At 38.4% G+C, this 17,329-nt stretch overlaps 3 protein-coding genes across 3 annotated transcripts; 2 read left to right on the top strand and 1 right to left on the bottom strand.

Annotated features, from left to right (window-relative positions):
- Window positions 1–2,736: 2,736 nt before the first annotated feature.
- On the top strand, window positions 2,737–6,012 carry sfrp2l (secreted frizzled-related protein 2 like). The gene is made up of 3 exons (XM_062419085.1): window positions 2,737–3,256; window positions 5,333–5,413; window positions 5,594–6,012. The coding sequence occupies exons 1-3, from the start codon at window positions 2,737–2,739 to the stop codon at window positions 6,010–6,012; spliced, it is 1,020 nt and encodes a 339-aa protein (XP_062275069.1).
- Window positions 6,013–8,660: 2,648 nt separating this feature from the next.
- tomt (transmembrane O-methyltransferase) lies at window positions 8,661–10,337 on the top strand. Its single transcript, XM_062419084.1, has 4 exons — window positions 8,661–8,922; window positions 9,031–9,227; window positions 9,317–9,439; window positions 10,140–10,337. Exons 1-4 carry the CDS (start codon window positions 8,661–8,663, stop codon window positions 10,335–10,337), a joined length of 780 nt encoding a protein of 259 aa, XP_062275068.1.
- Window positions 10,338–10,711: 374 nt separating this feature from the next.
- anapc15 (anaphase promoting complex subunit 15) lies at window positions 10,712–13,618 on the bottom strand. Its single transcript, XM_062419086.1, has 5 exons — window positions 13,608–13,618; window positions 12,877–12,998; window positions 12,483–12,542; window positions 12,025–12,165; window positions 10,712–11,891 (listed from the first exon to the last, which is right to left on the bottom strand). Exons 2-5 carry the CDS (start codon window positions 12,994–12,996, stop codon window positions 11,844–11,846), a joined length of 369 nt encoding a protein of 122 aa, XP_062275070.1. The 5' UTR covers window positions 12,997–12,998; window positions 13,608–13,618; the 3' UTR covers window positions 10,712–11,843.
- Between the last annotated feature and the right edge of the window lie 3,711 nt (window positions 13,619–17,329).

Here is a 17,329-nt window from a genome sequence, read left to right as displayed (position 1 = left end):
TTAATGTGGTCATTAATTTGGTAGTGATTTACATGGTTCGATGTATGGAGGTATGTGTCCCCCACGACCCTCTAGAAGATAAGTGATAAAAAAAAATGGCTGGATGGATATCTGAGTTCATACTGCTACCGAGCAAAATCAAATAGGCAACAAGGATAAGGACAAGGATAAACGTTATTGTCCCTTGCAGGAAATTTGTTGTAGACAGCAGTACTACCAGGGCTGCAAACATCGACACATAAAACACCAACAAAGAACGTGAACAGAAAATAGTTCATACAATAATATAACAACAAAGGAAAGTGTACACAGTCACTCCTGATCAACACAGTATTGCACTTGACTCACCAAGAAGAAGGAGAGTTCAACAAAGAAGTGCTAAAGTGCCAAATATAAGAAATAATATATGTTAACCAAATACATAATAAAAACAATGCATATAATTTAACAATAAGTAATAACAGAAGAACACATTTTTAAAAATAAAATCATGATAGTAGGATACTTCTACAATAAAAGCAGAAACAGAGTTAAAAGTAAGAAAATCTAGATAAAAAATGAATATTATCCAGATAAAAACCAAAGAGTGAAGGCTGAGATCATATTAAGACCAGTTTAAAAATGAAATTAAGTGACTTATTTGTTAAGAAGAGAGATGGACGTAGGGAGGAAGGAGAGCTTATAGCGATTAGTTTTATGCTTGTGTGCTCTGAAACGTCTCCCCGAAGGTAATAACTTATATTCAGAATGAAGGATGCGAGACGAGTCATTAAGAATTTTTATGTGCCTGCTTTACAGTGACTCTCCCAAAAAAGAAAAACAGTCTGAAGAGATGAGTAGTTTTTTTGTCCAGCAGGAGACGAGAACAGGACGAGGCTTGCTAAGGCACATGAGTAACCTCTCTGGGAAAAGATGAAAGGGTCTCTGACAACAACCTCTGGCTGACAGTGATGACAGAGAAGCACACAACACTGTTAACACACATTAAAGATTCCGTTTATTTCCAGTTGCTAGGCAGCATTTCACAACAATGTCTGAAATAGTGATAAAGGGATAAGATAATCTTGACCTCACAGACTGTCAAATGCAAACACTCTGCTGCATTATGCTACTAGACACAGACACCTGGACATTGTTGAGGATCTAATTAAGCAGGTAGTAATGGATGTGGAGGAGTACAACAACAACAACAACAACAACAACAAAGGAATAGTAGCATGCTGCTGCACTACAGGAGGCTGCAGTTTCAAGACCACATTTCTAGGACTCTAATTTGTGTGACATTGCCACTAGCACACTGGCAAAAATTGACTTAGCTCACTTCCCATTTCCCATTTCACATTTCCCTAACCAGACTTTAACTGCAGTATTGTTTAACCATAAAACTCAATTACTCTTTTAACAGTGATTTGTAACAGTTCTGGAAAGCACCAGTCAAGGTGGCATATCCTATTAGAAACTTCTATTAAGTAGCATAAATCCTTTTACAGAAAGAAGAGCAGTTGCAAAAGCTAGGGTCCTAGAAATGTGGTCCTATAGGTCTCCAGTCTTGAAACTACAGCTTTCTCTACTGCAGAAACATCACCTTAGTGTTGCAAGGGGCCGCTGCATGAAGCTGCGTCCATGAGCGGCCAGGCCCATGTGAGCTACCTGCTGCAGGAAGGAGCCAAAGTGGGTAGTCTGATGAAGGCTGATGGGAGGAGTATGACCCTGTTCACTTGGGTCACATTAAACCAAAATGTTGTAAACACATATGATGCCAAGTTCTGTCATCATCATGTTGTCAGCTCCCTTCTGGCTGTGGGGGATTAAAGCTGAAATCCAGCTTGATAGAGTCACTTTTTGGTCTTGATTAACAGGACATTATTTACAGTAAACAGTAAAGTAATCACTCTTAGCCCCGGGAGCTTAGAGTCTGTGTTTACTCAAAGATAAACCCCCTATAATCTTTCAAGAACATACAAGTTTAAAGTGTTTCTACATGCCTATTCTAAATCATGATAATACAGTAGGGGCGGCTGTGGCTCAGGAGGAAGAGCGGTCATCCACTAATTGGAAGATTGGTGGTTCGAGTCCTGCTCCTCCAATCCATATGTCGATGTGTCTTTGGGCAAGATACTTAACCCCAAATTGCTCCCGTTGCTGTGCCAACAGTGTGTGAATGTGTATGAATGGTTAGTTTCCCTCTGATGTGCAGGTTGGCACTCTGCCATCAGTGTATGAATGGGTGAATGAGATGTAGTGTAAAAGTGCTTTGAGTGGTCATAACGACTAGAAAAACATTATATAACTACAGTCCATTTACCATTTTACACCAGCTGTGCAATAAACCAGATTTTAAACCCATTTCCCAAAGTGATTGTCTCCTAAACTGAACAAGGTGATCCATGTTTAAATGGCACTAAGAGGGTCTAAAAGTCTGAGACACCACTTTATACAGTCTACAGTCTGTTTTTACACCTAGGGCTACAGTAAATCCTATATTCTCTGACTGTAGACTACCTCAGTTTGCTTTTCAGATGTGTGTCCAGCTTCAGACAGCGTCAGTGTGGAAGCAGTTAGTCTGATTGATGGGGTGGGGATGATGACTGGGAGGCGCCTGCCCTCTCATTTACCCCCCTGTTTCCTCCACACCTCTTTGTTTACACCTCTGCAAGCCATAGGCAAGTTCAGACAGAAGTGCTGCAACTCTGAGGACTTCACTTTGTTCCTGTTGGAGGACACACACAAAAAACAATGTTTGAGTTGGTTTTAATTTTGCTTTTTGGAGTTTCTCGTGCGTCGGACGCGGTGGCTCCTGTCCAGCTCGGACCCCCGTCTCTCGGGTTCAGCTCCTCGGTGCGCTCGGTGTGTAAACCCATCCCGAGCACCTTGTCTCTGTGCCACGGGATCGGCTACAGGCAAATGCGCGTCCCCAACTTGCTCGGCCATGATACACTGAAGGAGGCCCAGCAGCAGTCGGCGGCCTGGCTCCCACTGATCTCCAAGCTGTGCCACCGGGACACCAAGAAGTTCCTGTGCTCGTTGTTTGCCCCGGTGTGTTTACCGGAGCTCAGCGGGCCGGTTAGTCCCTGCAGGAGCCTGTGTGAGGCCGTGAGGGACGGCTGCGTGCCCGTGATGAGCGCGTTTGGGTTCCCGTGGCCGGAAATGTTCAATTGCAGCCGGTTCCCGCGAGGTACCGAGCTCTGTATCCCCGCCACCGGAGAGCACGAGGGGCGCACGGCGGAGGAGGTCAGGCACGAGGAGGCGCTGAAAGGTCAGTGGATGGATATGTGACAGTATTGATCACAAGTGAAGTGTCAGTGAGCCAATCAACTTGTTAACGCTCAAGAACTTTTATTCCAAAAAAGTAATAATATGTATATGAACCCTGGAGTTACTAGTTATCTCATTTGCACCTAAAGTAAAACATTTCCACAAATATGTTTAAATATATTTTGGATTTTATAGGTTGTATCTCCATCAGGATACGTTCCTCCTATTAAGGTATAAAAATGGTCATAATGGTAAAAACAATTGAATGTTTTATTTAATAAAGAGAAGTGATGCATCATTGCTTTCTCTGGTAATTAATATTACACATACTAGTTTCTAAACTGATATTTTATCATTTAAAGTAAAGACCTACCAACAATCTAGTTCTACCAATTCAAGGCACACATACAATTAATACAATCTTGATGGGAGTTTAAGAGTCTGTATCTCCAGGTGCATGTTGCCTGTTTAAGGGTTAATAAAGAGAAGTTATGCATTCTTGCTTTCTCTGGTCATTAATATCACACATAGGGGGGGATAAGGGTAATGTGGGACATTGACTAATGTGGGACAACTAGGCTCCAGTGCATTTATCTCTATTTCTATTCAATTATTTTAAAGCTAACTAGTATATGCAAACTGTGTAAGTCATATTGTTTAACATTACACATATGAACATTCATGTATACAATATAATAAGCATATTACCCTAATCCACCCTACTAGTTTCTAAACTGATTTTTTTATCATTTCTATCAAAGTATACCAAACATACCACAAGCTTCAATTCTACCAATTCAAGGCACATACAACTGAACAATCACTTTAACCAATAATTCTCCTAACAGGGCGTTAAAGAGTCTGTATTTCCTGGTGCACGTTGCCTGTTTAAGGGTTGAGAGTTAAAAGCACCACTTAAAATCAGATTACAATACAAATATATCAGTTCTTCAGTCCAGTTATCCTTGAGGTGACACTTGATATCATTTTGAAGTACTTGTAAGGTACCTGTCTTGAATGGCCTATATTTTGTGCTTATTGCAACTCCACTACTTTTTACTTTTCACTTATCTGACACCTTTCAAATGATCATTATCCCTTAATAGAAAATATAAGTTTAACAGAATACTTTGTTAAAGATCAGTGTGGTTCCAAACTTGTTGGGCTTGTGACCCCTTACAAAAAAGCAGTGTTTAGTTTGGTGCCCTTTTTTACGTGTCAGACTTGTATGCAGTTCTACCAAAGACAGATTTCCTCTCTAAACATCTCTGTTCAAGTCCCACAGAGGTAAAATTATCAAATATACAGTACCAGTCAATAGTTTGGACACACCTCCCCATACACTTCAATGAGAAAGTGTGTCCAAACTTTTGACTGGTACTGTATATCCTACCAAAAAAAAAAAAAAAAAATTAAAGAAAAGTTTTTTAAAAATGAATGTGTGTGTAACATAACTGTTTTTCCCTCCTTTCTTACCCCGATTCATCTTATAATCACTTGGATCGCTCTTTTATATTGTTGTTTCCTGTCTTGTACTTTAAACAAAGTTAAAAACCTGAGTGCATATCATATATATATCTGTCTATTCTTAAGCATGGTCTTGTAGTAGTTACAATACACCTCACCTATAGCTCAGCTTGAGTGCATGGCTCATTAGTATATAAATGCACAGTTATCTGTATAATGTATAAATTACCTGAGGGGCCTAAAGAGTCGGTTCCCAAACTAAAAGGGTTGGAAACATCTGGCGAAAATATGTAATGTATATAATGCATATAGCTTTTAAATGTCATTACTTTATTTTACCATTTTGTTCTATTTATTTCATTTTAAATTGTTTTTTTCCATCCATGTGGCCCGTTTCTTGTACTGCTTTAACAAATACATGTTCCTGCTGTGGCTCATAAAGTCTTTTCTTAAAGTTTTGCATGCCTTGATCATGGTGTTTCTGCTTAAAGACACCAGTACCCCCCACCTTTATGATTTCTTTTACACCATCACACCTAGACTATCCCCCCCATCACCTCACTGCAAACATGCAGACAGGCATTTAATCTGCTCTCCTTTCAATACCCAGGGAGCGTTATCTGTGATGCCTGCAGTCTGGCTGCTGAGGGAGAGACCGACATCCAGGACAACTTCTGCCGCAGTCCATATGGTGAGAACAATGCAGGGCTACAAAATACATCCTTTTTTTCTTTTGGTGAATGAGCAGAAGACAACCTACTGTGTTATTACTCATTCAACTGGTCACATAACAAATTGTCTAATCGTACCGGTTGTTTTACAATGTGTGTGAAATGACACATGTTAAATTTTTGTCTCTTGTCTGTGGCAGCACTTAAGATGCGTCTGGGCAGTGTGTCGACAGTGGGAGGGGACCGTCAGCTGGTGCCTGTGGCCCGAAGCCGCATCCTGAGGTGGGCAGGGGGAGGTGCGGAGAGGGCAGAAGGGATCGGAGGCGCAATGGCCCACAGTGCTTTGTGGCTGCAGGAAGGAGGCACCTGTACGTGTCCCGGCTTGGATTCTGTGGACCAGAACAGAGATAGAGGGTTAGAGGAGGAACGGATGCATAAGAGACAATTGAAAGGAGGAGGGAAGGAGGGGAACGGGGCGCAGGGTGGATGGTACCTGGCTTTGGCTCAGGCTGAGGAGGGAAGGCTGGTGTTGACTCGGCTGGTGAGGTGGAGCAGAGGGGACAAAGAGCTGAAGAAGTTCATCAGGGCTCTTCTTAAACAGCCCTGCACAGAGCTGTAGACAGTGTCAGTACTACTGCAACCCTAACCCTGCAGTAAGGACGTTATCGAGAACCTTCTGATCACACACAGGCTGTAATTGCGATGTGCTAGTAGCAACACTTTAACGGAAAACGAGTATGGAGCTGCTAATGAATGAACCACTAGCAAATAGTCTCTAAACACTATGTTAATGAAGCAGTGTTCCTGTGATTCATTCTGGCAACTTTCTTGATGAACTGTTCCTAATTAACTCTTAAAAAAAAAAAAAGGTGTTAAATGACAAACAATCTTTGCATATTTTGTATTAAATTAAATGGTGCATCATACTTGTGACTAAAAGTGCATCAGTACGTCATGATTACCTTACTGTTATTCACCAAGTTAACATTTTAGATGCACTAACAACACAATCTGATTAATCTTGATTACTACACATGGTCTGCAGAGGTCAATATCATTCCAACTGAGGTAATATTTGTGTATTTTCATGTATTTTTATGTACATTTGTGTATATAGAAGAAACAAAATGTAATCCTTAGAAAAGTTTCAGCAAATTAAAGAGTAGAGAATTAGTTTTTTGTTGTTGTTTTTTTTTACTGATCTCAGTTTTGAATTGATGTATATTTGGTATAAAAGGGAGACAGAACTTGAATTGTTGTTATTCCTGTACTGATAAGATATTTCCTTATACTACCTGTCACAAAATATGCGTAATATCTTGATACATACATCACATCCTTTTGTCATTTTATATTTCATAGCAGCGATAGTTTCAGTAGTTTGACGTGTGTCAACTTTCATGTGAAATGATAAGAAAAAATGATTTTGTTGGGATGCTATAATCCTGTGTTACCATTCTGATAAAGAAGAAGCACTGAAAGGAAAAGTGATGTGAGCTATAAGCCAATTATATTTATCTGAAAACTACAAATACACACTTTAAAATGTTTGCTTTATATTAAATGTACTTGTACCTACTGCAAGCTTTTAACTATTTGTTTTCATTTGTTGCTTTGGATACTTTTAGAAAGAGTGAGGGGGTTTGTATTGACACATGATATTGCTTTTCAGTGCTTGTGTTTGTCTTGAACTTTCTATCATGACTCAGTGAAGAGAGAAACTGGACTCCACACAGACACACACCTGCCGATGTAAACTTGATACGTCAAATGTCTTGTTTCACTTTGGCTCGCTCTGTCTCGGCTATGCTGTTGGTGCATCCGATCAAAAAATGACAAAAATGCATTGTCTGACAGCAGTCGACATGGTTGTAGTGTAATCTTTAGAGCCTGTTGAGTGTAAATGATCACAGGTTCATATACATGCACGTGATGCATCAATAATTCATGCCCCTCGGTCGCTTACCTTCACTAACAGACACACACACCTCCGTCTTTCTGTCTCCGCTATAGCAGCACTTTCATCGTCTTTGCCATTGTCTGCACAGCTGCTCTGCCCTCGCCACACATTTAAGAAAACAGGTAAGTGTGTGTGTGTTTTTAGGGAGACGTTATTCTGATGTGAATATTTTGTTAAGTCATCTTCTCTATGTGGAGCTAAAAAGCCTGTGGAGTCTACAGTTACATGAGGCAGCAGAGACATCTAAAGAGACACAGCTCTGCCCGTCAAATCTACCACTGGACTAAAAGCATGAAAGCTTCTTTTAATGTAGATCTTATCTTGCATTATTTAAAGTTTGGACAGCATCAGTTTCAAGATGTGTTTAACTGACCAGAAATTCAATTAAAACTGTCACTATTGTTTGCTCTTTGGAACTTACTGTATTCTTGATGTGTTTGTCTTCTTTTTTTCCAATTAATTACAGTTGTGAGGTAATAAGTTAATTGCTTTGATCATTTAGTTTGTGATAATAGTATAAAAAGTCAATCTTAAGAAGACTTGATACCACATGAAGAAGTTTGGAGTCACAGTTGTGGGAATAATGAATTTTCCTCTTAAAACATTGATTTATAATTTATTGATTATTTTAATCTGAAATGCTTAGTGATCTTATTGCATTGTAAACCCTGTTAGTTGATTCTCTATTAATACTAAGCTTTTGCCCTCATAACAGGATGGTGATATGTATATAATATCTTACAGAACTAACTTCTTCATTTCTCTCGGGATTAATACAGAATTTATCTATCTATATAAGGTTGAAGCACAGTTTGGGACTCAATCTCAGCACTCGGTACTGAGGATGTTGCTGCACTTTGATAATCCTCAGATTTATTGATTCAATATCAGTGGGCCAAACAGCAATATATTAGTATAAAAACATCCCACTTGTGGTGCATATAACAGAATATCTCCTCATAAAAAACATAGCTAAAATAAGATAGATCCATGTGTGTAAACTCATACTTTTTTAACCCTTATCCTCATATTACTTTCTAATCTAATGTGAAGAAAAATCCAGTTTCAAATGAGCCCAAATGTGTTTCTTTCTACACTGCAGAGAAGCACAGTTGGATTTAAATGAAAGAAAGTCTATGTCTTTGTTTTCCATGCATGTAAAATGTATGTTGAAAGGGCACATGAGGACACTGTATTCACTTTGTTAACACTCCCTTTCTGAGCATACCTGAAAATGAGTATAAATGATTAATGAAAATGCCTGTGTGTGTGTGTGTTTTTTTTTTTTTTTCTCTGTGTGAGTTAAGATGGCGTCCCCTGCTATCGCCCTGGCTTTCATCCCTCTCCTGCTGACACTGATTATCAGGTACCGCTACTTCTTTGTGCTGTTCTACCGGGCGGTCCTGGTGAGGATATGGAGGGACTGTGTCACCGGTCTGAGCCGAGAGGAGCGGGCCTACCAGTACGTCCTCATGCATGCCATCCCTGGAGACCCTGACAGCATCCTGGACGCCTTTGATGTGTGGTGCAGCAAGGTGGAATACATCAGCAACATTGGTCCTAAAAAAGGTGAGCAAAAGTTATAATCCATCCATAATCTAGTATGCGTTTTTGTTTTTGTGTCCTTCCTTTTGTGTTTTTTTTAATCTTTTGTGTGTGTGTGCTTCCTGTGTGTAGGGAAGATCCTGGACCGGCTGCTGATGGAGCAGAGTCCTCTGACAGTGCTAGAGCTGGGTGCCCACTGTGGATACAGCACTGTGCGGATGGCCCGGTCTCTGCCCATGGGTGCCAGGATCTACAGCATCGAGATGGACCAGAGAAATGCTGCCATCGCAGAGAAAATCATCCGTCTAGCAGGGTTTGATGATGACACGGTGAGATGCTGCATGGATCTCCCTGCAGCTGCATGTAAACTCTGCTTGCAAGCGTCTATTTGTACTTTTTTATGGTGTTTGTCCTCCAGGTGGAGCTGATTGTGAATCCATCAGATGAGGTGATTCCTCTGCTGCGGTCTGACTTTGGTTTGGAGAGGCTGGATTTTGTCTTTATGGATCACTGGAAGAAATGCTACCTTCCTGATCTGCAGGTGATTAATGATAAATCATAAGAAGAAACATTTTCACATTCATGAAAATCCATCAGACATGCGATATAGAAGCATTAGAGCCAGAACATTCATAACACACACAGGCGCTTCCTCTCCTACACATTTACCTAACCAAACCAAACACATAAAAACACACACACACACACTCTCTTCACCACTAATTTGTATTGAAAAGTATTGTGCAGTACCACACTTGCATACCAAATGTATAATGTATATTTGTATATATATTTGACTTTGCCTCTCTACTATCTTTCTCTTCTCCTTTCTTATTTTATTTAAATAATTGTATATACAATATAGATTACTTTATATTTCTCAAGTATTTTCTGGACATATTATATTTCCTAGTGTTGCAAAACCACCATCCATCTTGCATGAAAGAAAGCTAAAAATGTATTTAGTATTATATGTTGATACTTCTTCAAGTCCACACACGTGCTACTGACTGGGAACAAAAATTACTGTCAAAATTGATTTTACAGTATGAACTAATTTCTTTGTGAATGAAAACTTTTGACATTTAGGTACAGTTATGAGAGCTATACTGTCAAAGTAAATCAGTAATGTAAATTCACCTCAAACTGTACTCAAATGTGGCCTAAATAAACCACTAATTTACTGCAGTGAGCAATCCCAATGTTACCTGGTCACCTCCTTGATACTAACTCTCTCACAGATGCTGGAGGGCTCTGGTCTGCTAGGGAAAGGAACCATGATCGTGGCCGACAACGTGCTGTTTCCCGGTGCTCCAAAATTCCTCAGATACCTCCGCAAGAGCGGTCTGTACGAGTGGAAGATCCACCGGGCCATGCTTGAGTACAGCAAGGGTATCAGAGATGGGATGGCAGAGCTGGTGTATCAGGGAATCAAATAGAAAACGCAAACTGGGACAGATGTCAAACATTACAGAAAAAATGGAAGAGTGGCAGAGGCTGAAAATTCTTCTAAACTGTTATATTTCAGCAGATAACTTTAGTATCTAATCTTTCATTGTATCTCTGCTGAAGGTGCTATAAACATCTTCCACAAACTCTCAATACCTCTCTACCAGCTCCCCCTCCTGGTTTAAACAACAACCAGTAAAAAAAGACATTAGTAACCGAGAAAACCCAATATACAGACACAATTGACCATTATCACGATACCCCTCTCACTCTCCCCCATGTTTCCAGTCACTCACCACTGACTGCTATTTAATAAAGGCAAATATGTATTTAAAGAAAAAATACCACAAAGAGCCAATTCATTAATAAATATTTTATGCAAAACTTTTAACAAAGATCCTTTATGTACAAGTTTGATAATACTTTTACCTTTACTTGAGTGAAACCTTTGCTGACATTCATCTAAATGTTAAATGAGTCTTATTTATCACTGATTGAACTATTGACATAGCCGCCACCCAAATTCTAATAACCTTTTTATCAGCTGTTCTTTAACCTCATTAAACATTACAACAGCCCGTGTTACACTTTGTGTTCTTGTATACTATGAAGTTATGTGGAAACTAAAAAAAGAAAAACATGTATAGAATAAAACCTAGATTTAATCCAAATGATTTCAATTAATAAAAATAATCAAGGCATCCATTCATTTAAATATAAAGCGTCACAGCCTTAATGAGCAAATTTAGGATAGACACCACATAATACTGACGGACACGGTGTGAATGTCTATTTTAATTAACATTGTGACTCAAAAGTTTCACTGAGAAACATAATCTGTCTGAACATAATGCCATTTCAGAAAAATGTTGTGAAATCTGAAACAAAATATGGACATTTAACACACACACACACACACACACACACATCTGTCTAAAAATGTCAGAATCAGTGTTGGATTCAAGGAGAAACGGGATTGATAAGTAACAAATTATTTAGCTGACTGACAAAATTGTTTATGCTCTGTCAGCTGTTTTGGAGACTCTCTGAGAAGTGGCACATGACTATACATATGACATGGTCAAGGTTCATTAGGCTGACGTGTGTGTGGGTGTGTAGTAATTTAAGAGCAGGATGAGATATGAGATATGAGGACCTACAGACAAAAGAAAATACCATGTGCACAGGCATGCACATGGTATTTTCACACTCAGCCTCCATGTGTGTATGATCAGGCAGCAACACTCTAAGCAACGTCCACAAGCTTTCAGGGAAGATCGCAGCTCAACATTCAACATCTGTGCTGAATTTACTCAAACCTCCAACTGAAGAATATCAGGGTGCAAGCTTTGATTGAACTATATTCTTTTTCCTCTTTACACAAATAAAAAAATATATTTGTGTGACACACTGAGGGCTCAGCAGTCAGGTTTTTAAGTGCTGAGAAGGAACCAGGTGCCAGACAGCTTTATGGAGACTAAATAAAGTCTTTCTTCTTAAATCATCCATTGGTCTTGGTCTTGGTCTGCACCCTCCATGTCCACCTGACAGACAGAAAAAAAGAAGCTAAAAAAAACATACTTAAAACAGTGATTAAAAGACATTTCAGTGCATTTTAGATATTTAGCGTCTGTGCCTTAAATTAGAAAATATAATCCACAAAACATATTAATTAACCTCGTTTATCTCGCCGTCATCAGGCGACTCGTTGTAATCGTTCATCTCATCCATGTCCTGCATGTCTTCTTCATCTTCTGAGTCTTCCTCACTGTCCTCCTCATCCTCGTCATCCTCCTCTTCCTCCTCATCATATCCAGCCTGCAACCCGGGAAATACAGGAGACATAAACAGAATGATACGCACACAAAACCAAGACGGGTAAATCTAAGAAAAAGATATCTCCATGTCTCAAATACAAGACGTCAACTCCAGATAAAAATATTCTACACACACTCTATACACAGCCTGTTTTAAACAGCAATGCCGCAACTTTATTCTCCCTCCCTGTTCTGTATGAAAAGGTATGGACATCGAGTGGAAGGGCAAAGTTGCTCCGCCAATTAGCTGGTTAAAGAGGTAGTTGGATGGTGTGGTAATAAAAGCATTATATGTTAAAGACTGCAAAAATACAGTACCTCAAAAATAGGTTTCCCAATGGGCATCAAGTTGTTGTCCTTCTCAGCGATACTCTGCAACTGAGGTAAAAGAACAAGAAAAAAACACATGAGCGCCGAATACCGAATAAATGTGGTTATGTTCTTTTTGTCAAATTGTTTATCTATATGAAGCATTGAGTGCCATTGTCATTGTGTAAAATGTTTTGTGAAAGCATCAAGAATCATTTCTAAATTATAGTTGTGATATAGATATCGAGCTTTTTGGTCAAAAATATCCTGACACTTGATTTTGTCCATATCGCCCAGCCCTAGTCAGTATCAAGTTAAAGGTCCATGTGCACATATTTAAGTAGTCGGAGAGAGAGAGAGAGAGAGACTTAAAGTTGGTGTGTTTCCTCAGATTATGTTTTACCCAGGTTTGGTGCTGCTGCTCCTGCTGGTGCAGCTCGGTCTCATCCACACAGGGACGGTCCAGGTTAAACCAGAGGGTGTCAGTGATCCGGGGGACCAGAGAGGGGAACAGTGTGGACATGTCTACCACAACAACAACAACAACAAACACTGTCAAACAGGATTACCAAATAAACCAGGTTTATTTCGTTGGTCTGGCTCATTTTCCAGCAGATCCATAAAGCAAACTCAGTTACCATGGCAATTTATGCTGGGAAACTTTTTATGTTTTTTGTTTCCAATTCTTACTGTTAAATGTTTTGTTTTTATGTAAAGCACATTGAGTTGCCCTTGAGTATGAAATGAGCTATATAAATAAAGCTGCCTTATATTTGCACTTTTCATCGATTTGCATCTCAATTTCGTTGTACATTGTACAATAAAGATCTATTATATTCCTCTATTCTAGTCTGTGTGCAGGTTAAATGCATAAAAACAAAACACTAAAACACATTTTCAAGTTAATAAAAAGGAGTCAGTCGTATCTTATTGGTGCTATAATAAGAGAAGCATATAAATATTAGTTAAAAGGAGACGAGAAGGATATTTTTTAGGGTTAACACACGATTTAAAGACCAAATTCATCCTTTTAAAAACCTCTAAAGTGTCCGTGAATTATCTGGGAATAATAATGATGTATAATATGATATTTTTTTATAGTAATCAGTAAGATAATTAAAGATTTGTACGTACCTGCTGATGTGCTGCTGCAGCTTTTTAAACACAATTCAAAACAAATGTGACCGGAAACACTAACATACTTCCGTTCTCTTCTTCTTCGTCTTTTTATATAAATGATGAATTGTGACCGAGAGAAGCATTACCACCACCTGCCGTCTGGTTATGGTGGTGTTATTATGTACTCCTAATGGTCCTTGAAGGGGTCACAGGGGAGGCCCAGCAAAAAGAGGAATAATTTATTATTTTAATATAATTCCCTCCTTTTTCTTGCTGCCACGCAAGAAAAAGAAAAAGATAAGATATTCCTTTATTAGTCCCACAATGGGGGAAATTTGCAGTATTACAGCAGCAAGTGGACAGTAAAAATGGAAGAGCATCAATAAGAAAGAATAAAGGATAATAAATGAGTACGAAAAACAATAACAATAATAGTAGAAATATATAATTAAAAATAATAATAATAATAATTGTGACATTATTTACATTATTTACAGTAGAACAGTAATATTGGTATTGAGTGGAATTACACAGATGCATTATCTGACTGTCTGACATTTAAGAAAAGATGTAAAGATACATATCAACGATCAGAAATGCACAAAATATTCAAAAATACAGCAATATGCTTTTGCACTTATAAGCAATACAGAATATATGACAGAATATATGATTATTTTTGGTCATGGGTTTCATAGACTTTCTGTAATATAACATCTAAAAGCAAAAGTCTTGTCAAATGACAACTCTGTGACAAAACCTTATTAAATGGGGATTCCATGGTCTGATTTGTTATCAGTTTAAAGGTCTTTGAGGTGAAAATGTTGGAGAATCATTGCTGTAGAGAGGTGAAAACATGCTTTTAAATCACATTTTCAGAGCTATTTGTTTGTTCCTTAAAAAAGTTCTTTCATTTGCATATTTAGGACAGAGAAGAATGACGTGGTCCACAATCTCCATATTGCCGACAACACATGTTATGCTTGGACACCGACCAATGAGGTGCAGAGTTTGTCCCAGTCCAGTCATACTAATCAGGCACTCTTCTTTCCTACTTTTCCCCAGTGACCCTCCCTCTACAACTTCTTGCTGGTTCTCATATAAATGCCTTTCTTTTTGTATCTTTATCCCTTAACAACTTGATTTACAATTGTACAATTTACAATAAAACCAAACTTCCTTTACACACACACACAGACACACACACACGCACGCACTATATTAAATTCAAACACTGCTGCTGCACTTGAATATGCTCGTAATGTTTAATGTTTCAGCCAAATGGATACTATACCAGCACAGATGCAGCAGAAACTTATCTTAATTGGCACCTTTTTACTCCTGTTATTGCATTCCCAGATCACACTGTGTCATTTGCATGTGCGTGCGTGCGTGCGTGCGTGCGTGCGTGCGTGCGTGCGTGCGTGCGTGCGTGCGTGCGTGCGTGTGTGCTTGAGTGTGTGTGTGTGTGTGTGTGTGTGTGATAATCTGATTTATTACGTCTTAATGTGAGGGACATTTGTCTTATCTCAAGGTCTACCACTCTTTCACACATATCACACATACAAACACACACACACACACACACACACACACACACACACACACACACACACACCTATAAGACAGACTTTGGACTTTAGAAAAATATTAATTTAAGCCACAGCAGGTTGTCACATTTTAGTTGTATTAGGGGTCATCTTATTTTCAGTCACACTCCACTCCCACTCGCTTTCTCACACACACACACACATACACACACACACACACACACACACACACACACACACACACACACACACACACACACACACACACACACACACACACACACACACACACACAAATTCACATGCTTGTTTGGTCTTCAGAAGTGTGTCTTAAGCAGCTGGAGAGACTGCAGATTGGTGAGACCATCCTTTCAACAAGGAATCATCTTAGTTTCTAACAAGGTAATGTGGAACTCTTTATTGTTGCTTGTTAAAATCTCTTTTTGGTCTCTAAACATGTTTCCTCTCTATAGATATAGCTGTTATTTTCATTAACCTATGAGAAAATACATCATATATTTGTTCTGTAGTGAACATTTTGATTAAAGCTGTTATGTTTTTACATAAAGATTACAAATAATGCATCAATATGTGTTATGTCAAAACATGAATACGATGTTTCAGAAGCTACGTTTGTCGGTGCTTATCAGATGTTGTAATTGCCTCATTACTTGCTGACTCGCAGTTCAAAATCAAAGGTTGAGTTGAAATTTACAGTAGCTAGTTATTTTTTTCCACTGACACTGTATTCATGAATGACGTATATGAAAAACACGTTATACAAAATGTATAATTCAATTTGTTTTTAAGTGGGAAATTTGAGGCATTTGCTCTGTCCAGTTTCTCACATAAATAATTAACGTGAAGACGGTCAGGTCATCAGCTTCAGTCTCTCGAGCAGATTGTTTGTTCAGTCTTGAGGCATCGTACTTCAAGAACGTGAAGACAAAAGCATCTGATGTATGTTAACCATATGATGAGGATGAAGATCAACTTTACCTTTAGTAATTCCCATTTTTACATCTTGACTCAATATTCCTTACAGAACAATCAATCCTTCAATATCTGACTAGAATTTCCTACCTGTAGATTTGATGAGAATTGTTCTCTTGTTTGTATAAAGACGCCTTTTAAGTATGTGAATGAATAAATGAATGAATGAATAAATGTGGAAATAAAATAGAATATAGATAAAGTTGTTTTTGAGCAGGTGTGTAACAGTGAAGTTGTTCAACAGATTAGGTTTATTAATGTTGCCACATAGATTTCTACATATGGACTAAGATAATACCAAACTCTCTCTACTTTAATTTTTCTATTAAAATACCTTTTCCTAGATTGATTAAGTTGTAATAGTATGTACAGTATTACCATTTATATCACATTTGCTGATAATTAACAAACACTCAGGTTGCACCTTATTATGCTTGTAATGTTTAATTTTTCAGCTGAGAAGGATGACACCAATACCACAGATGCAGCAGAAACTTATCTTAACTGACACCGTTATTGCATTCCTAGGTCACGCTGCCATTAGTATGGGTGTGTGTGTGTGTGTGTGTGTGTGTGTGTGTGTGTGTGTGTGTGTGTGTGTGTGTGTGTGTGTGTGTGTGTGTGTGTGTGTAAGAGAGCAGTAGACCTTGAGTTAAGTCAAACCTCCCTCACGTTACATAATAAAACAATCAAATTATCACTAAGAATTGCCACTACTGCCACTGCCATTTGCGTATGTGTGCATGCCAGGGTTATTATAGTTAACTAAAACTAAGACTAAAATTAAAACTAGCATTGAGAAAATAATTTAGTTAACTGAAATAAAAATAAAAACTACAATGTAACAATGCAAAACTAACTCAAACTAAATTGAATTGCAGATAAAATCAGTTTAGTTTTAGTTTTCTTTTAATTTTCTCCATTTTTACTGTATTCTGTTCAGTTTAACTTCTTGAGATAACAGGCTAGTACCAGTAGGGAGACCACAAACAAACACAGCTAAATTTACCTCAGTGTCAGGCATTATTTAATCATTTACAGCTTCTACTGATCAAGACTTTCCTCCTAATACCTGAAAAACTAAAACTAAGACTAAATAAAAACTACTCCTTACTCCTTACTGGTACTAGCCCGTTATTTCAAGAAGTCAAACTGAACAGAATACAGTAAAAATTGAGAAAAATGAAAAGAAAA

This window comes from Scomber scombrus, chromosome 5 (genome assembly GCF_963691925.1).
Source record: "Scomber scombrus chromosome 5, fScoSco1.1, whole genome shotgun sequence".
Taxonomy (NCBI): Eukaryota; Metazoa; Chordata; class Actinopteri; order Scombriformes; family Scombridae; genus Scomber; species Scomber scombrus.
This window is presented reverse-complemented; position numbering and strand designations above follow the sequence as displayed.